At 38.0% G+C, this 26,963-nt stretch overlaps 1 protein-coding gene across 3 annotated transcripts in view; it reads right to left on the bottom strand.

Moving 5' to 3' along the window:
- The window catches only part of sfmbt2 (Scm like with four mbt domains 2), a 417,083-nt gene that overhangs the window by 56,484 nt on the left and 333,636 nt on the right, over positions 1–26,963 (bottom strand). For all 3 annotated transcript variants that reach the window (XM_028814085.2, XM_028814102.2, XM_028814094.2), the window contains 3 exons: positions 25,152–25,191; positions 23,920–23,987; positions 6,869–7,008 (listed from right to left, as the gene is read on the bottom strand). In XM_028814085.2, coding sequence (XP_028669918.1) covers positions 6,869–7,008; positions 23,920–23,987; positions 25,152–25,191 — 248 coding nt within the window. The remainder of the gene's footprint in view (positions 1–6,868; positions 7,009–23,919; positions 23,988–25,151; positions 25,192–26,963) is intronic.

Here is a 26,963-nt window from a genome sequence, read left to right as displayed (position 1 = left end):
TTTCCACTGCAATTACTGGCTAAGAATAACCTATTCCACTGTCATGAGAAATGTACATTGTACAAAAAAAATTTTAATGTGCACACAAGTATTAATACAGGTTTGCATGGCCCCATAAAGTGATAGTTTTCAAGGGGGTGGCACTAATGAAGAGAAGGAATCACACTGCATGACAGACGCAGTCAAAATATAGAGCCTTTTTATTGAACAATGTTTGCAAACAACTTAAATTAAAATTTTGACAACATATTTTCAACCATTCAAAGAGGCATTTCGACTTAGTAAAATATCCAGAGGTGCTTGTCAAAAGTTGTATTGCACTGAACATGTCTTAGAAAAGGCATAAATAGTAAATATTTTTTGTAAACCAACTACACTTTGTTAATGTTAACAATCTCTGTCCACTGACATGTTAAAGTGACTTTTTAAACAACTTTACCATCATTAAACTGCATAATATTTAAACTAATAAATAATACCAATAAAATAAATAATAGTGCAACTTCCAGTAATAATAATTACACAGAATTTACCAAATAAAAATAAAATAAAATAAAACAAGTGCAACTTGGTGATGACATCTCTACCAACTGGCATCATTAAGGCAAACTGCATTAATACGAACGTTGCTTCAAGCTAAGCTATATACATAAATAATAAAACTGCAACTTGCATTTATAATGCTATTTGTGGTATAGCCCTATGGAATCGTATTAGGGGCACGGTGAAGAAAAAAAACTACAGACACAGTGAAGAAAAAACTATATTTCGAGATTAAAGTCGACATTTCCACTTTATTCTCATAGTTTATTTTGTCATTAAAGCAGAATGTCGTAAACTAAACTTCATCCTAAAATCAATGTTTAATTCACTAGATTTTCACAAACCCCGTCATAAGTTATGTAGCACATTAAATGCTTTGTGTTAAGTGTTCCCCGACCCAGTTGTTAATCGCTACGCTCTTCTTAAACTGACTTCCTCTTGCACTAAGGCAGATATCGCCGCACAGAATACATTCACTTCATGATATTCCTGCTTTCTGAAAATGTAGAATGCTAAGATAATTTTTCATGATGAAATGCATTAAAGCAGGTATTAAAAATGCACGGTAGTGCTGCTCCCTTGCAGTAAGGGGTCCCCAGGTGTACGTTCAGTGTAGAGAACTTTATGGCAGGTGTGACGAGGTTCCAAAAAACTGGATGTATGAATGGGTATCGCACAGGTTTAACTTAAATATTGTGTAAATGTTGGGTTTGTGATTTGGTGGTCGGAGACACGAACACAGAATTCAATGGATGTTCTTTTGAGTGGGCTTTCTTTATTGCATGCGTGCTGTCTCTGTCTGACGTATTAAACCCCCAGTTCCTATTCTTCCTTTTTCTTTCTCCGCATAACCAATCGCCACACGATAAATGTCCTTGTGAAATTAAAACTAGTTATAAACTTAGACCACGAAGTGTTCAGAACTTTAAAAAAAAATCTTCGTTATACATGTTTAATTATGCTGTCCATTCAGGGTTGTGCCCATCCCAGCAAGCATTGTGTGCGAGGCAGGAGGAAATCCTGAATGTGGCACCAGCACATCGCAGGGTGAATACGAGCAATACATACACTAGCAGGGTCAATATAGCATAACAAAACCAGCCATCCTACATGACTTTGAAAGGAAACTGAAGCATACCGAGTAAACCCACCAGAAAAACATGCAAATTTAAAGCAGGGAACACCTGGGACCCCATTGCTGCAAGGCAGCAGTGCAACCTCCATGCCACCGTGCCTCCTCATGTTTAATACATGCTTTAATGTATTTCATCATGAAAATTATATCAAGTATTTATCTTAGCATTCTAAATGTTCAGGGAGCAGGAATATCATGAAATTAATGTATTCTGTGTGCTGTCTGTGCCTTCTCTTAGTGCAAGAGGAAGTCAGTTTAAGAAGCACGTAGCGATTAACATGGCTCCGGGAACACTTAACACAAAGCATTTAATGTGCTACATAACTTATGACGGGGTTTGAGAAAATCTAGGAAATTAAATATTCATTTTAAGATGAAGTTTAGTTTACAATGTTCTACTTTAATAACAAATTACAAGAATAAAGTCAACATGTCGTCTTAAATCTCGACAAACAGCGTGAATAAAGTAGAAATGTCGACTTTATTCTCGTCATAAGCGTTGAGATTAAAGTGGAAATGTCGAGAATAAAGTCAACATATCGTCACATTATTACACAGTACCCAGGTACATTACACTGTATTGAAAAAAATACAACTTGGCTTGCAGTATTATCCAGTAGTATAGAAACAGTATAGTATAGAAACAGTATTCACACATTTGAACATAATGGTCCACATCCGACCTTTTAAATCCAAAGTATCTCCAGACAACAGACGTGACTCCTTTTTCCAGCAAAAGTTCTTCTGTGTCATCATGTTCAACTTTATCGTCTGCTACAGCTTCAGTTTCGGAATGTTCTCTGTCCATTTTTACAGTGCAATACCTCCACTAACGCATGTACTCTGTTGTATGCTTGTTTAGTGGTGTAGCAGTGAAAAAGAGCCCCCGCGCAACACCTCCACTAAGGCATGTACTCCATTGCATGTGTTTAGCGGTGTAGCAGTGAAAAAGGTTCCCCTTAAACAGTTACCCGCTGCGCCATTTTCCGAATATTGTTTAGGCAATTTAAACTGGTGTTGCGGAATAAGAAAAATCCACATCATAACAAAAATAAAAAACGGTTTTCGGTATGAACCAGTATACCTCCCAGCACTAGTAGGGCCTACAAGGCCAGAAGCCTGCAGCTAGCTATTGTGGGACTGGCTGGATTTTAGATTAGCCTCCATGGGCAGGTGGTCCTGCCTTTATAGTCTTTTCAGGAGGCCTCACACTCATTTTGTTATGCTTAAGAAACCACATCACAACAACAGGGGCCTTGCTGCAATTCTTTGTGCAATTCTTGCTCTTAGAGATCTGACATTTTGGCAGGAAGAAAATAACTTCTCCTTTTGTTAATATACTTGGAATTGGTTCAATGGAGCCCTAGAGTCTTGGTATGGTGTTATAAGTATTTTGTAAACACCAACATTTTGTTCTATAAGCTTTCAGGAATTACTCTTGATAGCACAGCAGGAAGTACTCCTACAACCTCTGTGCTGATAATTTCATTGGTATGGTAAGGAGACCAGAGCTACTCAGGCTTATATTGAGCAGAACTGACCTAAAGTAAGGCTGATTGTTTGTCACAGCATTCTAACAGAACATTTTATATTTGATTGCTTTTCAGTTTTAAATAAACAAGAGAGACATCAAACCGGTGTGTCATTTTTTTCTTTGATTTTTTCCTTAAATCACTATAGGAATTCAAGTAAGGTTATAAGCCTGTGAAGTAGGGCTGCTTCAGTCTGCGTCTGCATGCCAATATATGTAGACATACATCGATTATGTGAAGAACAAATGCCATGTTCTCACAGTCATAAATTGTGAGGAGTGAAATTAAATAAAGGGAACAATAATAAATGAAATCAAATTATATAATTACTCTATAACATTTTCATTTAAAAATTCTAAACTAGCAGTGACTCTTAGACAGCAGTAGATTTTTAAAGTAACAATTTCTGAAAAACAATTTACAATTTTTATTGCACACCTGTGGTTTTCAAAGATAAGTATGAAAAAATGTTGATGCATAATACAGTCCATAAAAACAGCTTAGAGTGCTGTGTTGACAATGCTGGGAATGGATGAACTACATCATTAAGACTATCTAATGAAAAAATACACAGTATTGTATAATACAAAAAAGCTCTCACATCAAATGCTTTCATAAATGTTCTATATTTGTTCTACCACTGTAATGTAATGGAATTAAAACTGTATGCACTGTATAATTTGTTGCATTACATTTATTTCATAAACTACATAAATCAAATTAAGTCTATCATTCTTCCTTTATTTAAAGCCACAACAGCACTTATGAATGTGAATTATTTTAGTAAGGTTTTTCACTGAGAGATAATGAAAGTATGTTCAACCTCAAGAATTTTTTTATCTGTCCTTACATTTATAAACCCCATTGGATAGGCTCTGGACACTACAAACTCTTTAAACACATCTCAGTAACAAAGAGCACAAAACACATGCCAACTCAGTATAGAAAGATAGCCCACTGAAGGCTATACGCATCTTATTCTTATACAATTCAGGACCATGAGGAGACAGATGGATCCCAGGAGCAGTCGGAAGAAAGCTCAAACAAGAGTATCTTTTGTCAATCAATATGTTAACATACAGGTATGGAGGGAAAACCCAATACAAACATAGGTAGAGGGCACAAACTCCACATAGTTATTAGGCTAAGATTTAAACTCCATCTCACTGTAAGTAGTAACCACTATGCTATCATGAGCTTAAACATGTGTTAAAATCAAACTGACACTGGACTATGGGAGGAAATTGTAACAAATCTTTGAACTGTGAGAGGAAAACCAAAGTCTGGGCAGAAAATGCATGATGGTCAGGAAAATTCTACTGAATTGACTTTTCAGCTGTAAACTGATCATCTACACAGTATTGTTCCAATTCAAAATGTATTGTTGTGTACACAGTACAGTAAGTGTTGCCGATGAGCAGTCTTATAACCTGTATGTCTCTGAAGCTAATGATGTGAGTGCTAATGGCCCTGTACCATTCGCTAAAATGGAGGAAGAAGAAAAGTGACTGTGCAGGATTGCCAAGGTCTTTAACACCAGTGTATTCTTTTCTATGACAGTGTGTATTATATACTTCCTGAAGAGAACAGTGCTGCATACCAGTAATATTTTGTGCTAATTGTACCAAATAATAAATAAATATATGAGATGCAAATTATAATATTTTAGAATACTGTTGTGTAATTCGCTTAAAGTAAGATGTACTGTACATAGCTTTTGGAAAAATACTGGGGAACTCTCTTGGAAGGTAACATGTGTAGCAAATGATATTCATCAAATATTCTAGATCAGGTGTGCAATTTTTAAAGCAGCCATACACAACATGTTGTTCAACATAATTCAAATGGTATGATGTAATAATTCAGCTCACTACATGTGGTAGTTACGAAAGCCACTTAGTTGCATCACATACTGGGGAGTCTTAGGGGTCAACCATGTTTGTGAGACACAAAATATGTAGCAGTTTCAGATATATTCCAGTGGAACCAGTCTCACTTTGATACCAACTTAACGTCAGTGGCCTAAACAATTTATGCTTTTCTGGTCTTCTCGTTTTGTCTTTTTTGGCCTAGTTGTTCCCAGTTGAGTCATACAAATTGTTTTGGCTATAAATAACAGGGTTAGCAAAATGAAAATATTTTCTTTTTAAATGCCTGACAGAGTTATAAATGAATAATGTTAGGAGAGTACTTTAGAACAAAGCGAAATGCATTAAGCTCAGGAAAACGGGAAGAATTTGATGGGTGGTTCAGGATATCAAAGAGGCAAATACTTTGCTGTCTTTCAACCAACAGCTAAATAAGATATTTGCATTTAGTATGAGTAAAAATGTTGAGCTAAGTGGCTGGAATGATCTCTTTCTCCTTACTAGAGTATGTCCTTAATTTTCAGGGTTTATCAAAAAGGCAAGGTGTATTTTACCTGTATTTCTGTTATGATTTTATTTTTTGTTTGTTACTATTTAGATGTCACTTTCCTGACATTCTATGCTGGATTGAAATATTTAGTCATTTTTACTTGCAGTTTCAATTTCAACATTGCAATTTTCTTATTACACAATTGCATTTTGTTTCCCATGAGCACTGTCATTTTCAGATCCTAGTAAGATATTTTGCTGTAGGGAAAACATTGCTATAAAGTGGATAATAAAAGAAAAACATTTTGTTTGCTCTTCGCTGTGTGTTTAAAATTAAAAAGGAATTTTTGGCTAGACATTTTCACTTTGAGTTTTGATTAGCATTTTTAAATTAGGTGCTTAGATATCAATATCTTGGTTTTGACCTTTGCCTATTTTATGTCCTGTATTTTGTCCACAGGTCCTTTCTAACTTGCCTTAGTATTGTGATATTATTTTTCATCCCCTGGCAGGATATTTTCTTTCCGCAAAGTTATGAACATCATGAAAAGAACAGCATTTATATAAACCTACAAAATGCACCCATCTCTCCATTTCCTCCACTTTGTTATCCCAATTCAAGGTCATAGGAGTCAGGACTGCATCAGGTGCAACCCAGCCAGGCCATTACTGTGTGAAAATCAGAACTGTAAAATATATGAATTTGTTTTCAAGGTAGCGTCAGTGCTTTCTTTTGTTGTGTTAAGTACTATCATGGATAACCTAGTGGTGGTTCTGGGCTGGTAACTTGATGGTTGCTGGTTCAAATCCCAGTAGTGACAGAAGGAATGCTACTCTGTTGGGCCCTTGACCTGCAATTTCTCCAGAGGTGCTGTACAAATAGCTGGTCCTGCGCACTGACCCCAAAACTCTCTGGAGAGTAAATTGGGGTTTGCAAAAAATGACATATTCCTAATACAAGAAATTGTACATGGCGGTTAAAGGATTAAAAGTCTAAAGTTACTATAGATATGTTCAAATGCAATTAATTTTTTGGGTCACTTCTGCTTTCAGCTCCACATTTATCAGACTCTTTTTAAATATACTAACAGCTTTGTGTATATATCTTTATTTCCCATTATTTGTCAGACTATCAAGCAAATTATACCAGGAAGGATATAAAATACATTTACTTACAAAACTACTAATAGAAAACAGCACAATAATCAGTGTTTACAAGGTAAGCATAATAAAAACAAAACAATGTAAATCAAGACTTACTATATTAGCAGGTAATAAAAAATATGATTAGTAAACCTCACCTCTTTTAGTACTAGAGTACACTTGCCCGGCCCTACTGATTGTGGCAATTCTGCTATTCGTCCTTTATTTAAATATGGGCCTGAGAAACAGCGATGGTTGACAAAGATTTCTGAACAGCAGTACTTTCCATTAGTAGTACCTGAAGAAAAAAATTTAACAAATTAAAATATGTGTAATTACAGGTCTCATTAACTTTTTCTCACAAGGTACCTATCGTAAAAACAATTAAAGTAGTAAGAAGAATTACTGTGTCATAAATAGAAGCAAGAAAATGAATGAGTTCCTTGTTTGTTATCAAGGCTTTCTAGGTGAGTTGGTTAAAACCTAGCTTGTAAAAAAACAGTGCATAGGATGAGAAGAATGAATGAGGGTATAATCATACTTTGTTAGAAAAAGATCTCTATACAACACCTCCACAGGTTTTAATCACATTTAGTAACTTATCTGGTTGTTTAAACAGAGATGCACTAAACGCAGCCAAGAATGCACGCAATGGCAGAATAGTAGAATAGTAGTAGAATAGTAACCCAAGGGTTTTGTTATTTGTGATTATTTCAATCTACATCTGGCCCCTTCTTCCATTGATTCTTCCATTCACTTCTTCCACTGAAGACTGTGAAAAATTCCTTCACTTTCTACATACTAAAATTACAAACCAAAATAATTACTACTTTTGTATCTTTCCTTGTCTTATGTCTCCATCCAGCTCCTTTTCCACATTTTCATCTACATTTCTTAATGAGCTGGGGCCTCATGCATAACGCTGTGTGTAGAATTCACACTAAAACCTAGCGTACAGGAAAATGTGGAAATGTGCGTATGCACAAAAAAATTCAGATGTAAAAAACAGTGTGTAAGCCCACTTCCATGCACTTCAGCTGCATAAATCCCGGTCAGAGTGAAAAGTAATGCATATGCACGTGCCTGCCGTCCCACCCCGACTCCTCCCATAATTATGTATATTTTAATATGCAAATAAATATAAATATCACTTTATGTTCAGCGATTGGTTAAAAGAAAACGACAAAACCAAGCAGAAAACATACGTACGCCATTGATTGAGCTGGCGTGAGAATGTGTGTGGCTTTACGCCATGTTTAGTTTTTATACATCATGATGTGAGCGTGGAAACGGATGTACATGCCGTTTATACTTGAGGCCCCTGGTCTGTAAGATGTGTCCCTCTTCTTGTGTAGTGGACCCCATCCCTACCACACTTCTCAAATGTTGTCTTCATGGCATTATGCCAACTGTTACGGAAATAATAACAATTCCTTGACACTGGCTCTGTGCCACCTACTGTAAAAATTGCTTCTGTAACGCCAACAATAAAAAAAGTCTGGTGTTGATGCTGACACTATGGACAATTTTCAGCCTATTTTTCACTTTTTTTTTTTAACCATCTTGAACACGTTGTTGCCTCCAAACTTACCAGTTACTGATCTTGCAAATAAGTGGATAAAATCATTTCTGTCAATAAGTAGTGATTTGCTTATAGTAGCAGATGCTGAGAAAACCAGCATATTAAATCTGTTAGACCTCAGTGCAGCATTTGATACAAGCATGATATTCTGCTGCCCAGAATGGAGAAAATTCTGGCTGTCACTGGCACCACCCTCTTGTGGATTAAGTCCTATCTGATTGATAGGAAAGAGTTTATTAGTCTTGACAACAGCAGGTTCAGCTCAGTGCTGGCCACAATAAGGAATTCTGCAAAGTTCCCCTTGGCCATATTATTCATATTTTGGACTGGGTTATAATTTTTAGTCAAATGACACTCAGCTTGATTTCATTGTTAAAAGTGAAAGATCATTTGAGTTTTCTTAGCTTACAACTTACCTAACTGAAATTAAAGAATGGACAGAACATAACTCTTAAAAATTAATCTGCAACAAAACCGAACTTATGCTAATTGGGACTAAAGCTCAGTTTAAGAAAATGAACTCCTTTTCTGTCATTCTTGGTGATGTTGTCATCAGACCTGTTCTTTGACAAAGGATCTAGGTGTCATTTTTGATTTCTCCCTGTCTTCTTCTATCCACATAAACCACATTAACAAAATTTGCCTGAAGATGGGCATGAGCTGCCTCAAAAGCTTGCATATTGTAATCTGTTTGGTTAGCCCATAAAAAGGGTCATTTTGCTTCACTTCTCATTACCCCCATCTCTATAACATATCCTGTGTTTGCTCATTCCTTTCCTTTTCTGAAGCTAAGAAACTTGCCCTTAGTTTATTACGTCCCACATTGACTGCAGTAACACTATGCTGGCAGGTGACCCTTCTAATCTTTTCTTTCAGCTCATTTTGTTTCAAAACTATGCTACAAGAGATCTTACACAGACTCACAACACTGAGCACATAACACTAATCTTGCTCCACCTTCACTGGCTCCCTGAGTCTTAAAGGATTGAAAATAGAATTTTATTAATAATAAACAAAGCATCAAATGGCCTTGCACTGGACTACCTCAGCAGCCTCCTCCGTCACTATGCTCCTGTCTGCCCACTAAGGTCCACTGATTCTGGCAATCTCGTTATGCCCCAAACTAATCTGCACTCTATTGGTGACAGAGCCTTCAATTCTATGGCTCCCAGAATTTGGAACAAATTCACTAAAGTAATAAGATCAGCTGATTTAATTAATTCTTTAAAAGGCAACTTAAAGGTCATTTACTTAGGAAGGCATTTAACTTTCCCTGACATTCTCACCCTTCTTTCAGTTTGTCCTCTCTTTCTCCAGGTACTCAAGATGGTATGCATTTGTATCACAAATTTATGTTATTTGTTCAAGGATTTCTTGAAGTATTTTGTATTTCCCTTATTTGTGTTGGGTGGCATGGTGGCACAGTGGGTACTGCTGCTGCCTCGCAGTTAGGAGACCTGGGTTCATTTCCCAGGTCCTCCCTGCGTGGAGTTGACATGTTCTCCCTGTGTCTGCGTGGGTTTCCTCCAGGTACTCCAGTTTTCTCCCACAGTCCAAAGACATGCAGTTTAGGTGCACTGGCGATTTTAAACTGTCCCTAGTGCGTGCTTGGTGCGTATGCCCTGCAGTGGGCTGGCGCCCTGCCTGGGGATTTGTTCCTGCCTTGCGCCCTGTGTTGGCAGGGATTGGCTCCAGCAGAACCCCGTGACCCTGTAGTTAGGATATAGTGGGTTGGATAATGGATGGATGGATTATTTGTGTTTCCTTTATTTATCTTTATTTAGTGTTTTATGCAGGTATTATTTGTTTCCAATATTGTAAATGCTCTGCTGTTAATTTTGAACTTCTGTGAAGCACTTTGAGCATGGGCAAGGTGCTTTATAAATATAACGTATTATTATTATTATTATTATTAAACATCCATTGCAGTTTAAGTTTATCTTGGCTGTGCATGGCACACTGATGACGGGAGTATTCTGTGATAGAGATACAAGGACTATTTGTAGAAAACAGAGGCCAACAGTGAAGTAAACTGGTTCATGTAAGAAATGCCAAAAGCTTTAATTAAAATTTCTTAACTGAATTCATTATTATCCAAGTAGGATATGGCTTGATCAACCAATTCTACATTTATATGAATAGGTAGGGGTGGCACGGTGGCGCAGTGGTAGTGCTGCTACCTGCGTGGAATCTGCATGTTCTTCCCGTGTCTGCGTGGGTTTCCTCCGGGTGCTCCGGTTTCCTCCCACGATCCAAAGACATGCACGTTAGGTGGATTAGCAATTCTAAATTGTCCCTAGTGTGTGCTTGGTGTGTGTGTGTATAATGCGGTGGGTTGGCTCCCTGCCCAGAATTGGTTCCTGCCTTACGCCCTATGCTGACTGGGATTGGTGCCAGCAGACCCCCATGACCCTGTGTTAGGATTAAGTGGGTTGGATAATAGATGGATGGATGAATAGGTAGAAAAACAGTCCTTTTCCTCCTAAAGTCTATAACTGCCTGTTTCGTGTTCATTATATTTGTCTTGAGAAAGTCACTACAGCATCATTTAAAAAAAAAAGACATCTTACTGTTAAAATGTGTGAGTTAGAGATAACTGCATTTATTTGTGCAAAATGTGCAAAAGTAGGGAGGTGCTTTGCAGGGCTTAATAGTTTTCAAGGATGGGAGAGCTATGGTAAATCTTACATGCTACCAGGTTTCATAGCTGCTTGGACAAATTTTGCACAGATGTTTGTTCTTTTGACATTTTTAATTTTGCATTGTTTGGATTGCAATCTTACAGTGATCCTGGGATCCAAGACTGCCATTGGACTGTAGAGGCATGGTCACCAGACATTTTAGGTTGCCATTGGTTGGCATGGAAGTTTCTGTGGCTGTTTTACTGCATTCTAAAAAGGTTTTACGATTGTTAGTTCTTCTGATTGCATTTCTTTCTCTTTTTATTTGTACCAACGTTTACTGTTTTTCTCATGCTTTTAGCTTGTTGATACCCTATTACTGAGAGCACTTTTTTGTCCGTTTGTTTTGTCTTCCTAGTCTGTTTTGCCATTTTAATTTTCATTTACTTTTAGCACTGTAGTGTTTATACTCCCTATGAGTTAATCAAATGAGTTAGGCCTGGGTGATGAGTCAGGGGAGGAAGCAAGATCTTGTGAGCTTTACTTAGGGCTGCCCTCGACTTCCTTTGTGATGAAATCTAGGAAATTGTTTAACAACAGAGTATTTTCTGAACTTAACCCAAGTTATATCAACTTATTAATAGCACACATATGGCTGGATAACTCTAAATGCACTGTGAATACTAATAAATAAGAGCATTGTTTGATTTGGAGATTGCTCCTTATATTCAAAGATGTTGTTTAGCATTAGTAACAGGGCATCGTCAACATCCCTTACTTACTTGACAGGCCTAAAGACTTGAGGCTAAGTGGAGTGACAGCACTGGGACATAAATCATATAATTATATAACATAACATTCTTAAACCTACTAAAACTATAGAGGCCAGAGTCTATCCTAGCAGCATGGGGCTCAAAGGGTCAAATGGGAAAATGGCCACTGAGCCACTTAGGTGACATCACTTGACATCAGAGGATGCACTCACACACACCCCCACACTTACAAGTCTGGAATCATCAGGTAGCCTAACTTGCAAGAATTTGGGAAAGAGGGAAGAAAGCTGGACTCCCAAGAAGAAAACACACACAGATACAGGGAGAAGGTGACAATTCCACCTAAACAAGAAACGGATGGGGAATTGTAACTAGGATGCAGGACTTGTGGGTTTGCCCAATATATAATTGGCATCACATACTAAATTCAAAATTTCTTGGATTGAGACAATTCAGTAAATGAATGGCTAGATGAACAGATTTTAACTTCCACTGTTTTTGTCTCAAATACATTTTATGAAGCCTTCTAAATTCACAGTTGACTGGGTTTAACACAACAAAACTACAACATCAGTATAGACTGTCTGTTTTACAGAAATCAAGTTATGTCAAACAGCAGGTCTGCAATTGTATTTTTGCAACATAACTAGAGTTTTAATAAATCTTCAAAAACGCTTTGTAGCATTTGACATTAAGCACAAATTAATAATAGAGTACTAATCTGAAGTCAGGAAAAATGTATGCATAAATTATATACATTTTCAAAGCTTAAAAAATCAGGTTAAACTTGTGAAATCTGTGGCACAACAAAAGGCTAGAATGATACTTAATTAATTTTAATTTGCATATTCTACATTGTCACATTTCACACTTCCCTGTGGAATTTTCCCAACACATAAGAAAAACTGTAGCATTTGTTGTCAGCACAGGAAACATGCACAGCTGAGCTAATACTACATTTTCTGCTGCTAGAGGCCAGTCAACACATTCTCTGGTGTAAAGATGTTTTTACTTGCTAGTATTCTTAAATTTGTAAGTGCTTTCCTTAGGGTGTTGTCTTTATCACTAAGAGTTCTATGACTCTTTAAAACTATAAGGGCTGCAGTTTGTAAAACTAAAAATAATACTGAATTAGTGATTAGTAAAATAATAATAATAATAATACAAAAATAAGAGTCGTTTATTGGGAGTTGAGGGGAAAGTTCTGTTTCTTTGATTTGATAACTGAAGATAAGAGTGTGTTACTGTATAAGGAAAATATTATTCTTCAATACATGATAATTAATTCAGTCTTCCATTATCTGCTTCATGTTGAGCAAGGTCAACATCTCATGGCAAAAGACGAATGCATTAAAATGCAGAGAGGGCATGTTTTTAAATGTAAGAGAGCAGAAAAAATAACTCTGAACTTGAGTACTGCATCAATAATGCTTTCAGGAAAATTGTTACTAAATGTTTTACGGTGTATTGATGCTTTTAATTAAAAAAAGCATAAGATCAAATGTTTAATTTCCAAGCCAACACGCATTCTAAATGCTCAAAACAATGAAGCTGACTTTAAGAAAGCTTTGAAATATTAAATATGAGAAAAATAACTATTAAATAGCATGAAAAAGGAAGAGCAGCTTTAATCCACTGACTGTTTTATAAATTTACTTGCTGGAATTTTTTAAACGAATGGCCTAAACCTGTTTAATTTAGTGCTATGAAGCGAGACATAAATGTGTTTCACACTACCTCCCTGTGCACATCTAACATACGCAATGCTGAAATTAATGCATTTAATTCACTTTACTTGTTCTCTACGCATTTGACACGTGCTACGCTTTTAGCAGGCTATTTTCAATACGCATGACAACATACCAGTGGCCAACACAAATTTTGTTCCCACCTGATTACAGAACGGTTAACCACATCAATGCTTTGTAATTACCACTAAATGAACGTTCATTTTCATGACATTTTTGACAGTATATGATTTCCAGGGAATATGTGATGTGATGTTGTTAACTTTGAAAAATACTGTTTATTATACTAAGCTTACAAAATCTGTTAAAATAAAAAAGATTATAGCACTGCCTTCATGGGGAAACCAAACACAGAAAACACATAGCTGGCAAGACCTCAAACCGGGATGTTAAAAACTCTGTTTCCCCCTTGGTAATGATTTCAGTCACTAAGAAGAAAAAACTGAGTCTATCCAGCAGACCACCTATAAATAGTTTCTTACCCCAGGAGATGGTAGTCAGGAGACCCATGAGATAGAAGGAATAGATTCTCAGTGTAAAAGCCAGAAACTGAGAGAGAAACAATGATTTATACAGGGAATAATGATTGTGCCTTTCTGGTTGATAGCAGCGCAGTATCACACCTTTGTATTTTCCAGTTCAAATTGTAAACAAATACATGGGGGATCAAAGACGGGTTCTTAAATGTTTCTGTTTCATTTGTGGCATGTTTACTTACAAAATATGGAATATAATTTGTGCCAAAGTAAAACAGCCATTCTAAAATAAATAATCACATGAAAAAGCGCAGAGATATATAAAAGTGATTCAATAAATTGTAAAAAAAACCCCCCAAAACTTCACGATTAATAAAAATCATCTAATTATTATGAATTACAATGTCATTTTATTTTAGATCAATAATGTAATTAACCTACATTTCACTATTGCAGGTTTTATTTGAAAATGGCCTTGTTTTGAAAGATTATTCTTATTTTAACAATGGCACTTTTGTGAACTGCACATTTTATTTATTATTATTTGGTTGATTCCTTTATCAAAAGCAACATAAAACTATTGAGATACAATTAATTACATTTTTTTTTGTTTTTCCAATTGGAGCACAGGTATGTGAAGTGACTTGCTCATGGACACACTGTGACAGTAGCAGGATTTAAACCCATCACTTCAGGGTTTCAAGTCCAAAGTCTTTACCACTACACCAGACTACCTGCCTTCCAAATGGCTCTTTTAATGCCAGTGCTATTTATTACATATGTCCCTTTTCATGATGGTTTTGTCACTTGTCAATTAGGACAAACACCAACGAGCTGCACCTCTTTCTATTAGTTGATCCTTTGCTGTCTATTACTTCTCTCAGATTGTAGAGGACATGATACCAGTGATCTTTTGCCTACATGTATTCTATATAGCAAAATGATGTTTATTTTTGCAGCTGGAGCTGAAGAGTTCATTTAATTCACCATGCTATTTTGAAACAAATTAACCATATATTAAAAATTCTTTGATGGAAAAGTGCTCTTTAAAATAGTGATATTGAGGAAAAAGACATTAGTAGTTTAAGACTGAGTATCATTTCCACACTGATAGTACCTATGATGAAATATTATGGGCGTTTGCCATGGCTGGAAATTCTACATGACATGCTTCCAGATGACCTTCTCTGCGGACAAGGTGCTCAATCACTCTTAAAACTATTGTGAACCTTTCCATCAATGTTAATATTTTGAAGAGCACTTATCCTTTTGAGCATACCCATATAACATAATTTTATGTTGAATTAACATCATATCGTCAATCTCTTATCTAGACAAATACAAAAATTTGTTCTGAGGACAATCCATAAAACAGAACTCAGAATTCCATCCCCACCAATGTCAGAAAGCTATATGACCAGAAAGTCTCATTTGAGCTGGTTCTTCATACAGAATAATTGGGCAAATAAAAAATAAAACTGCAGTACAAGACAAATGTACTTACTTTATAATTACAGTATGAACAGATCTTTGTAAAATAGAATTTGTTTAATTCCAATATGAGATAATATGAAACATCACTCTCTCATTGACTTACAAAGAGTTGCTTAGGATTCTTGCAGCTGAGTGAGTAGAATCAGTGCAAATATTGTAGTATAGGATGTCATAAAAGATTTTTCATAACACAGTGTTATCATGTCCAGTATTACTTTAAATATTGCTGTTAATGGTTTCAGTGTAGACATTCTCAAAACATGACCATAGCCATACAGGGCTTAACATTGCTCACAGTTTGGATCTTGCCCTGGGTACATTTTAGATAAGAGTGATAAACAATTCTTAGTTAAATTATGGCAGGGGTTCCCAAACTCTGTCCACTATCTATCTATCTAACTCTGGTTGCAGGTTTTTGTTCCAAGTAGCTTCTGCTTTTAATTGGAGTACTAGCCTAATAAAGTGATCTGTTATTTCTCAGTGTTTTGGGGTCAATGTAGAAATTACACAACTAGGTTTGGTAATTGTTTTATTAAAATGTACCAAGCAGTAGCCTTTTTTTACTTTTAAACAATATTTTCATCACTGATTTTCATGCTGCTTTTCCGGGTGTTTCAATCCATTATTTACTAACTAGTCAGTGTGATGCTGAAGCAGTAACAGCCTTTCATCATTCAAAGTCACCAGCTCACATGTCTACTCTGCTTGTTGTTAATTGTCATTATTAGGATACAATGAAGAGAATAAACTACACAGAAAACAAAATAACAGGAACACAACAAAAGAGAGTTAAGCAATAAATGCTATGGCAAAAATAGAAATGGAACGGCCTCCCTGATCTAAACTCGAGTGGTGTTCAGTTGTTGGTCTTCTGTGCTGGCCATGGATTGTCCATAACGAACACCATGTTCGAGCATAAGGGTGTCCGTAAGTGCACTTGGCGCCAGGATACCTGAGGTCGCAGCTCGATGATCGACTTTGTAATCGTGTCATCTGATCTGCGATCTTATGTCTTGGACACTCGGGTGAAGAGAGGGGCTGAGCTGTCAACTGATCACCACCTGGTGGTAAGTTGGATCAGATGGCGGGAGAGGCTGCCGGACAGACCAGTCAGACCCAAAAGTATAATGAGGGTCTGCTGGGAACGTCTGGCGGAGGAACCGGTCAGAAAGATCTTTATTCTGAAGGACATTGAGCCTGAATAGGCCATGTTCCGAGCCTCCATTGTCGAAGCAGCAGAACGGAGCTGTGGCTGCAAGGTTGTCAGTGCCTCTTGTGGCGGCAATCTACGAACCCGATGGTGGACACCTAAGGTTCGTGAGACCATCAAGTTGAAGAAAGAGTCCTACCGGGTCTGGTTGACCAGTGGGACTCCAGAGGCAGCTGAGGGGTACCGGTGGGCCAAGCGTGTGGCGGCATCTGCTGTTGCTAAGGCAAACCAGGAGGAGTTTGGGCAAACCATTGAAAACAACTTTTGGTCGGCACAGAGAAGGTTCTGACAAACCATCAGCCTCAGGATGGGAAAGCGGTGCACCACCAACACTGTGTACAGTGGAGATGGGGCCCTGCTGACTTCAACTGTAGACTTTATTGACCGGTGGAAAGAATACTTCGACAATCTTCTCAATCCCACCAGCATGTCTTCTTTTGAGGAGGCAGAGCTAGAGGACTCTGGGGGGGGCCCGTCCATATCAGGGGCCGAGGTCCCCGAGGTAGTTAAAAAGCTCTGAGGTGGCAGGGCCCCTGGGGTGGACGAGGTTCACCCTGGGTTCCTCAAGGCTCTGGATGTTGTGGGGCTGTCCTGGTTGACACGTCTCTGCAACATCGCATGGACATCGGGGGCAGTGCCTCTGGATTGGCAAACTGGGGTGGTGGTCCCCCTTTTTAACAAGGGTGACCAGAGGATGTGCTCCAACTATAGGGGGATCACACTCCTCAGCCTCCCTGGTAAGGTCTATTCAGGGGTACTGGAGAAGAGAGTTCGGTCGATGGTCGAATCTCGGATTCAAGAGGAACAATGCGGATTCCGTCCCGGCCATTGAACACTGGACCAGCTCTACACTCTGGAGGGGGCATTGGAGTTTGCCCAACCAGTCCACATGTGTTTTGTGGATTTGGACAAGGCATTCGACCGTGTCCCTCGAAGCATCCTCTGGAGTGTGCTCCGAGAATACGGGGTACAAGGCTTGTTGTTACGAGCCATTCAGTCCCTGTAGAGGAGGAGCAGGAGCTTGGTCTGCATTGCCGGTAATAAGTCAGACTCGTTTCCTGTTGAGGTTGGACTCCGCCAGGGCTGCCCTTTCTCACCGATTCTGTTCATAAGTTTTATGGACAGAATTTCTAGGCACAGCCAAGGAGCGGAGGGGTTATGGTACGGTGACCTCAGAATCTTGTCTCTGCTATTTGCGGATGACGTGGTTCTGTTGGCTTCATCGGACAGTGACCTCAAGCTCTCACTGGAGTGGTTTGCAGCCGAGTGTGAAGCGGCGGAAATGAGAGTCAGCACCTCTAAATCCAAGGCCATGGTTCTCAGCCGGAAAAGGGTGGAATACTCTCTCCGGGTTGGGAGCACATTACTGCCTCAAGTGGAGGAGTTCAAGTATCTCGGGGTCTTGTTCACGAGTGAAGGAAGAATGGAACGGGAGGTCGACAGACGGATCTGTGCGGCATCTGCAGGAATGCGGGCTCTGAAACAGTTCATCGTGGTGAAGAGAGAGCTGAGCCAAAAGGCAAGGCTGTCGATTTACCAGTCGATCTACGTTCCTACCCTCACATATGGCCACAAGCTTTGGGTAGTGACCGAAAGAGCAAGATCGTGGATACAAGTGGCCGAAATGAGTTTTCTCTGCAGGATGGCTGGATTTTCCCTTAGCGATAGGGTGAGGAGTTCAGTTATCCGGGAGAGACTCGGAGTAGAGTCACTGCTCCTCTGCATTGAGAGGACTCAGGTGAGGTGGTTCGGGCATCTGGTCAGTATGCCCCCTGGACACCTCCCTTTGTTAAGGCATGTCCCACTGGGAGAAGGCCACGGGGCAGACCCAGGACACGTTGGAGGGATTATATCTCCCGGCTGGCCTGGGAACGCCTCGAGATCCTCCCAGAGGAGCTGGAGGAGGTGGCTGGGGAGAGGGAGGTCTGGGCTTCCCTGCTTAGGCTGCTGCCCCCATGACCCGATCTCAGATAAGCGGTGGATAATGGATGGATGGATGAAAAATAGAAATATTTCTAAATATTTTATAAATGTAAAAATCATACCGCTCTACTTTTCTGAATGCGGAATAAGAGAAGAGAAAAAACAATAGATAATTAAACAAGATCAGTTATTATCACTGATTGTATTCATATTAATTTTGAATCCAGAGATCTTATGAGATTCGCTGAACAGATACAGTATAAATGGCAAAGAACAATTTAGGTATGACACATAAGGCACCATCTCATTGCCATAAAGAGATATTTTCTGTTCAACCTCCTCCCTTATGATGGCTTTTATCTTTGACTACTTGACAGGCCATGTTATAATGCAGGGACTTTAAGAACTGCAGGGGTGCACCACGTGACCAGTACAGGTCCTCATTTCTCAAAAAACTCTACAAAACAGCATGCCAGATCTGATTTGAAACCAAAATGCAAATATAGAAAGATTAATTCTACTGTATTAAACTTACTATTCCAGAAGATTGTACTATAGTATTACTGTAATTATAAGCTATTCAATATATCAAAAATTATACTCAAAAGGTTTACAAAATGATTTAAAGGTACTGTCGCAGATTGAGGCCCTTGCCGTCCTCTTGAACCCTGTGACTCGACTCCAGACACCAGGTAAAAGTCCAAATATTACCTTTATTTGAACAATTATGTGCACAAAGCACCCTCCACTCCACAATACTCATATAACTAATCAATACACTAATCACTACAATAATCAATCCTCCACACTCCCAGACACTTCGCCACCCTTCCTCCCAGCTCAGCTCAGTGTACTGGTTTCCCAGAGTCCTTTATATAGTCCCTGACCCGGAAGTGTTTCTCCCTTCAGTCCACGTGATCATGAACACTTCCGGGTCGGATAAAAAGCTCCTTTCTTCAACCCGGAAGCACGTCGTTGCCTCTTGTCATGTGATCATGACGCACCTCCGGGTTATAGGGCAAGTAAGAGTCCGGCAGCCTCCCCACAGCGACTCCTGGTGGTCCCCATGGTATCCAGCAGGGCTGTGCATATAAACTACAAAGTCCATGAGGCCCTGCTGGAATTCAGGGAACGTCCATGCTGTTGGGAGAGCTCCATCTGGCGGCCTGGGGGTGAGGGCCGGAATATTTAGCCGGCCACACACCACAGTACATACACTAACCTGTATTAGCTGTGCTAGTGATCACTATTCCATTACACAATAAAAATCCAACTTAATAAAAGAATAAGTGTTTATAGGTCATCCAGTTGCCATGTCTCTGCAATTCCAAAAGATGGCGCATCACAAACATTAACACTGCGTTTATGAATCCCATACCAAATGGCATATAACTGAGACATTTGCAGAGTGCACTGCAAACATTAATGCTGAGGTCTATGTTGATTACTTAGACTTCAACCTGTGTTAAGATGGGTAGCACAGCTAGTAAACACTAAATTGTACGACTGGCACTCCGCCCATGGTTGGTTGCTCAGTCGTACACCATGTTGCCAGGATATGCTCTGGCTCTCCCTGTTAGTCTATACCAGAATAAGGAGGCTTGTAAAATAAATCAGTGAATGAATAATTGATTATGGTAAGGGACGGTGTCAGAGAGATGATTCCACTATCTTATCTGGTTCCATGACCAGGTCCTTTGTTTATCTGGCAGTTGTGTTACTGTTGTTTCTGAATGTTATTGTATGTAATATAACTTAAATCCAGAATAAATAAAAGGGTAGCCACATTATTTGGGGGTGTTTGGCCTGCAGAGGTGGATTTAGGCAAGATGGATTTTTTTTAGTAGTGAAATTGAGATGGAGCTCAAAAGATAGGTGAGGAGTAACAGCTCTTTACTATTTCTTTTAAAAAAATCTACCTCAAGGGTCTTTCTCAGCCCATTTAAATTTCAACAGAATGATCTCTATAGCAGTTTAACATTGAATTGCAAAATGCAGTCCATCTGTCTTCTGAACCTGCTTTTCCAATACAGGATTGTGGAGTGTTGGGAGCAGGTGCACACCCCGCAGAGACTCACTCACACCAATTCAATCTAGAGATACCAATGAACTTTACTGCATGTCTTTGGACTGTGGAATGAAATAGGATTCCCTATAGGAAACACCACGCAAACGTCTAGGAATTAAATTAAGGATTCAAGCAATGTGAAGCAGCAACTTTCTATGCCTCACCATTGTGTCACATATATTGCAAATGTGTGATCATTTTTTTTTTCTTTTTGTAAAAAAGTGAACTTGTTGGAAAAAACATTTCCTTCTACTTCTCCAAACAAGAGTAACATTTTCATTTCTGCAAATATGCATACATACCATTTTGTGGCATTAACCTGACAGTGAACCACCAAGGGGCAAATGGTCATCTTACACCATGCTCAATTTTACGTTTCAAACCTGTAATTTTTCCACAATATTTTGAGGTTCTTAACATAAAATAACAATAAACCATTCCTGGATAATGAAATACCTTGAAACAAGCTCTTGACTATCTTATATTGTATAGTAATGAAGTATTTACTGGAGTTCTGTAAGCAGGTGCATGTCAGGCATAGAGCTGACATGTTCAAAGTAGCTGTTATTCAAACTAAAAATTTGCAAATGTGACATTTCCAAAACAAGCAAGTCACAACAAGAAATGACAAGCCATATAATAAATCTGAATCTCATTTATGCAAATGTTCAATTTATTTCCAGACACAGAAAGTTCCTTAGAAATAGTAGTATTCTCAGTGCTAGGATGCTTCCAATCAGATTAGATTTCCTTTAAGCAACAGAGTAGTGCCAGGCAAGACAGGATAGAAAGCAAAGAGAAGCTTGACCTTTGAAATGCATTACTTTTATTCAGCATCATATAGGGATCAAAAATAAGTACACAAACAAATTATACCTGTGTTTATGAAACATTCAGTGATGCATGAGAGTACAGCTGGCTCAGATTATTCAGGCTGGTTGCTTTAGACTAAGAATACATAGATGATCAGTTTCTATATCGGTTTTATTACTGTACGTTTCTAATTAATCTTTTCCACTGAATTATTTTATCCTGAGAAAGGAAGTGGCGAGTTAGATATCATTCTCATTCGAATTCTGACCATAGAGACGATTTAGAAATGATAATAATCCAATTGTCCATCAATTACTCAATGCAGGAAGCACTTTAAGGCAGAGAAACTTTTATCTGTTGCACCTTTACATGATAATCACTTTTTTCTACCCTCTCAAACCTACACAGTATTTAATGTTTGGAAAATGCTTGGAATTAAAACTATATGATATAAAACGGAGAATGAGTCATATATTTTAAAATAGTTTTTTATTTATTAGATTTCGACAATCTACCAGGTGTCAACATCAGAGGAAAATGATTAGACATACAGGAATCAAAGGCAATAAATAGATAGATAGATAGCAAATGGGGGGGTGGGGTTGTAAGAGAGGTGGATTAATAAGGTGGGGTTCAGAGGTTGTTAGTCATAAAATTGTTTTTATTATTTGAGTGTTTTTCTTTTTAAGCTTGCTTATGCTGGGTTTAAGTCCAAGTGTCTGTTAATGGCGTTTTCATTTGATAGCCACAGTTCAGCCAGTTCTCTGGCACTCTTAGTATTAGCTCTGAATTTTACTTGCACCGTGTTCCATTTAAACATGTGTTGCGATATATTGCCTCTGATTCCTCTATGTCTAATCATTTTCCTCTGATGATGACATCTGGTAGGTTGTTGAAAGCTTGGGAAAAAAAAAACTATTTTAATGTTTATCACTCAAATTTCTCCCTTTGTGGATTTCTAGCTACACTCTCACACACACACATATACATGATCTGCTTCTCGCAACTGAAAGATGGCACCGTGGCGGATGTTAGCTGACTTGCTGACCAACCACAAGCGTTACCTGGTAGGTGACCACCCATACAATCAGATTGTGATTCAGACTACGAATGCCATGAATGTAATTACCCCGATCTACGTGCTGTCAAATGAACGAACCACATGCCGTGGCGCAATGTTAGGGGCTTCGCCTCTAGTGCTGACGTCCGAGGTTCGATTCCCGAGAGGGAGTGCAGTGAGTGTGTATGCCTGATGAGTCCAGAATTAGGGCAAAACACGTGTCGCGTACTCTTTGCATTATTTGACAGTAAAACTATTTTCAACCATTCTATGATCTGCTTCTCGCAACTGAAAGAGGGCACCGCGGCGGATTTTAGTCAACTTGCTGACCAACCACAAGCGTTACCTGGTAGGTAACCACCCGTACAATCAGATTGTGATTGAGACTACGAATGCCATGAATATATATATATATATATATATATATATATATATATATATATATATATAGAGAGAGAGAGAGAGAGAGAGAGAGAGAGAGAGAGAAAGAGAACTATATATATATATATATATATATATGTGAATGTTGCAATTTAGCTCTAGCTTCACTGCACCCACATGTTTTGGGTGAGCACTAAATTAATCGTTTTGAACAAAAGTCTTTAAATGCCTCTCAGACAGCCTTGGTGTCACAATCCCTCCTAATCCATTAACAGTTGTGTGGAGAAGGACAAACAAACTGTAATTGCCTTTACTTCACTATTAGCATGTAGACTTATATTGCTCAACTGGAAGAATCCCAGCTCATCTGTTATAAGTCAGTAAGCAAATGATGTTCTATACTATTTGAAATTGGAAAAAAAAATATTCTTCCTTACTGGATCTGTTCAAAACTTTTTAAAAATATGGCAAGATCTAATTAATCAAATCTTAGAATAAGCATTTATATCTGGGGAAAAGGACATTCTTCTTTCTTTGTTGTTATTAAAGATGTGCTCATGTTGTATTTTCTCTTCTCTTTCTCTTGGGTGGGGGTTGAATTCTGGTTTGTTTAGTTTGACATGATCGTATGGAATGTTGTTTTCTTCAAATAAAACCAATAAAATAATAAAGAAATGGAGTCTGACAAACTTAGCATACCTTAATTCTAAGAAAGGAAATGCTAGCTGGTATTCTACAGACCCTGGCTGAGCATCCTATTTTGCATATAACAAATTCAGTTATTTTAAAAGGAATGACAAGGGAGCACAACACTTACAGCATCATTCAGCCTCCAATGGAATGCACCAGCAATTAAAAATAATAAAATGCTACGGTAAACTAAACCCCTAAAGGTTTTATACAATTACCCTAGGTGATAACAATTTACACATACTGTGTTTTACAAAATATTAAGTACTGACTTTTCCTCTGCACCCTCCACTAAAACAATTAAACATATCTACCAGTACTGTAAATTGGTTAGCAAAATCCAAAAATTAAATTACTTGGCCAAACTCACCTGCATCAAGCGTTGCACTTGGACAGATATTATGAGGTATGTTCTCCACAGGCACTGAGGTAACCAATCTGGAGAAAACAAAACAGGGTTAATACATAGTGTCTCCAGACTTGGACACCCCAGTATACTGGACTCTGCATTTTTCTAATATATCGCAATGGTAAAAGTGTATTATTTTTACAACTGTTTGCTAATTATCAGAGTGAAAGTGCATCTTGGACGTGCATTCAGGGGTGCTAATATTAAACAGCTGCAAGTGAAGTCAGCAAGCCATGAACAAAATCTTGTTATGTGGGACCTCTTATATGTAGCTGAAATTTTTACAGCCTTTTTTAACACAGAACTGGTTTTTGCAACAGTAGCTATTATCTAATTTTGTCAAACTCCACAATATGCATATGCTTGTGCAAGGCAATATATATTTTAAATAGTGTCAAAATAAGCAGTATATGTTTAAACCTTGTCCTCCAATGTAATGTCACACTTTGCACAATGTTGTTAAAAAGTATTTTTGTTTAAAGACCAGCATTCATGCACTGCTGCCAGCCCTTGAAAGAGCTTCTCTTACATGAAGAGGTGGGGAAACATAGTCTTCCATCGGTGGAAAATGCATAACAAAAATATTTCTAAATTAGCTACAAATTATGCAAAGCTATCTTGGTGCTACATTATGGTGCCAAATCTTCATCATTAAAAAGCTGAGTGATGACTAATGAAACTAATTTTCTTGTTCATCTCTATCCCCCATGGGGTGATTAACTACAAAAGGAAGGAGAAGGTAGGAATTTCACAAGGAAATGTGGACTCAGCATTCATTCCACAAAGGCACATTATGAGGCCCCTGGCACTCAGAAAGGTCTCCTAAACTGAATTCAGTGAACTCCTAATAATGGCTGTGACCTGAAAGGTGGATGAAACAACCACATGAGGAAACAGGGAGCCTTCAACTCATGAGTCAGAAGGACTATAAAATACGACTGGCACATAAAACTACTAAACAGGAGGAAAGGGTGTAACCGGTTAATTTAACAATTTGCTTAAAATGTTGTACACATTCAATTTGTCATAATCAAGTAGCAGAGAAATGTGTCATTGATATACAGTATAAACATTTGTACTGTGCAACAGAAAAGTGTCTCACCACTCAATCTGAATCTCATCAACATCAATTCACACAATATATAGGTTCAAGAAAATACAAGTTAAAAAAAACAAATATGAAACCAACTTACTGTTTTTCAGGTTGCACTACTGCTATTTTTTTTATCTGGCCTACAAAGCAAAAGATATAATTTGCCTGTTAATTACTGATCAAATATTGTCTGCTCCCATAAAAAATTAAAAATGTATGCAATTTAGTTGGGTCTAATAATAAATACACATATTGTATGTATATATATATATATATATATATACACATTTGTATATATTATATGTGTGTGTATATTATTTTTTATGAACTATGTATACAGTACGTGTCCCTGAGGTTACAAATGATTTCAGTTCCTGATGATGTTTCTTTACCTGATTTTGTGTGAAACTCAGAACCTGCGCAAAAAATATTAGTAAAAATGCATAATTCCTCCTTACTTATTTTACTGAAAATCTTTTCAAGTGTAATAAAATGACAGAAAGACAAAATTACTGTACTTTAAATTGCAAAACACAAATAATGCAAAATAAAATGAAACACAGGTATGTATAGTACTGTACATGTTGACCTTTTGCTTAGACATTTTATAATGATATAACTTGATTTGAAAAGAAATAAAGATGGCACGAAAACACACCACTAACTGACAACAGAGGTGCTGTCTTTGCCAAGGGTTTGCTGATTGTCTCCTTCACCTTGCAGCAGGGATGTTCACAGAGACGGTTGGGAGTTAGAAGCAGCAGTTTCTACCCTCATCTAAATGGCCTGCTGCTTACCTGTGACAGAGCTTGCTGTGCACATAAAATGAGTGTAAATGATGACAAAGTCTGTAGTGTGCATCACTATTCCTCAACGTTAGTAATTAATGCTATTTATTCATTTGCATCAAGGCTAGTTTGCTTTGTTTATAAGTCAAAAATGGAATTCAGTAAATGAACATTCACTGAAAAGAAATCGAAAAGAATAATTTTTGGGTTTTATGTGCTCATGTGTTTCTAGGAACTACTGTAACCAGAGACCCACCTGTATCTCAAACTCAATTCAGGGTCACAGGGTCGGTTGGAGGCTATCTTAGCAGCACTGGCAAGAAGGAAGGAAACAACCTTGGACTGGGTGCTAGTCCATTTCGAGGCCCACTTTGTTATATAATAGTCCATATTTATGTGTATTTTATGTTTTATTGTCATTTTGGAATGATTATTTTTATGTGTTTTGTATTTTGTATTATTATAATGTACTGTGCCTTTATTCCGTGTGTTTTGCTTGTTGAGTCACAGGTGGTGAGGCATCCCTGACATCAGCTCTTCTGAGCTCTTACTCTGGCTATTTAAGGCAAGAGCTGAGTAAGCACAGATCAGACATCATTGCATTGGAGTTTTATGAATATTGCTATTTTCTTTGGATTTTTCTGGTTTCTCTGGCCTCCTTGCTTCTGTTTAAGGATTACAATTCTCGATTAGTGTTTGGGGACTTATTTGCTGTTGCTGTTGGAGTTGTTTCTGGCAACTCCTTTTTGTTCTTTTTGCCTAATTTTCTAATTTTGTCAAAGATTCTTTGTATACAATTTTGTGCCCAAGCCAGGGTTTAACGGGCAAGCTCCACCTTGAAAAGTTTTGAATATATTTTGGGACATTTTGTGTCATTTTGCAAACTCCTCATGTTTACGGCATGCTAAGCTGAAACTTAGTGTTTACAGCTCTGAGTAAGTCAGACTGGGTGGGCCTCTTCTGTGTTGTCAAAGAGGCTTGATAGTGTTGAGTTTGGGAGTGCAGGCCAAACAAGCAATGAAAAATCACTGTCTTGTTTGTAGAACTATTCAGTGATAATATGTACCTTGTGACATGGAACATCACAGTATGGATAAACTGTAGCCATGAACAGATGAACTTGT

Source organism: Erpetoichthys calabaricus, chromosome 1 (genome assembly GCF_900747795.2).
Source record: "Erpetoichthys calabaricus chromosome 1, fErpCal1.3, whole genome shotgun sequence".
Classification (NCBI taxonomy): domain Eukaryota; kingdom Metazoa; phylum Chordata; class Cladistia; order Polypteriformes; family Polypteridae; genus Erpetoichthys; species Erpetoichthys calabaricus.
Note: the sequence above shows the minus strand (reverse complement) of the source record. Positions and strands in the feature narration are given on the sequence as shown.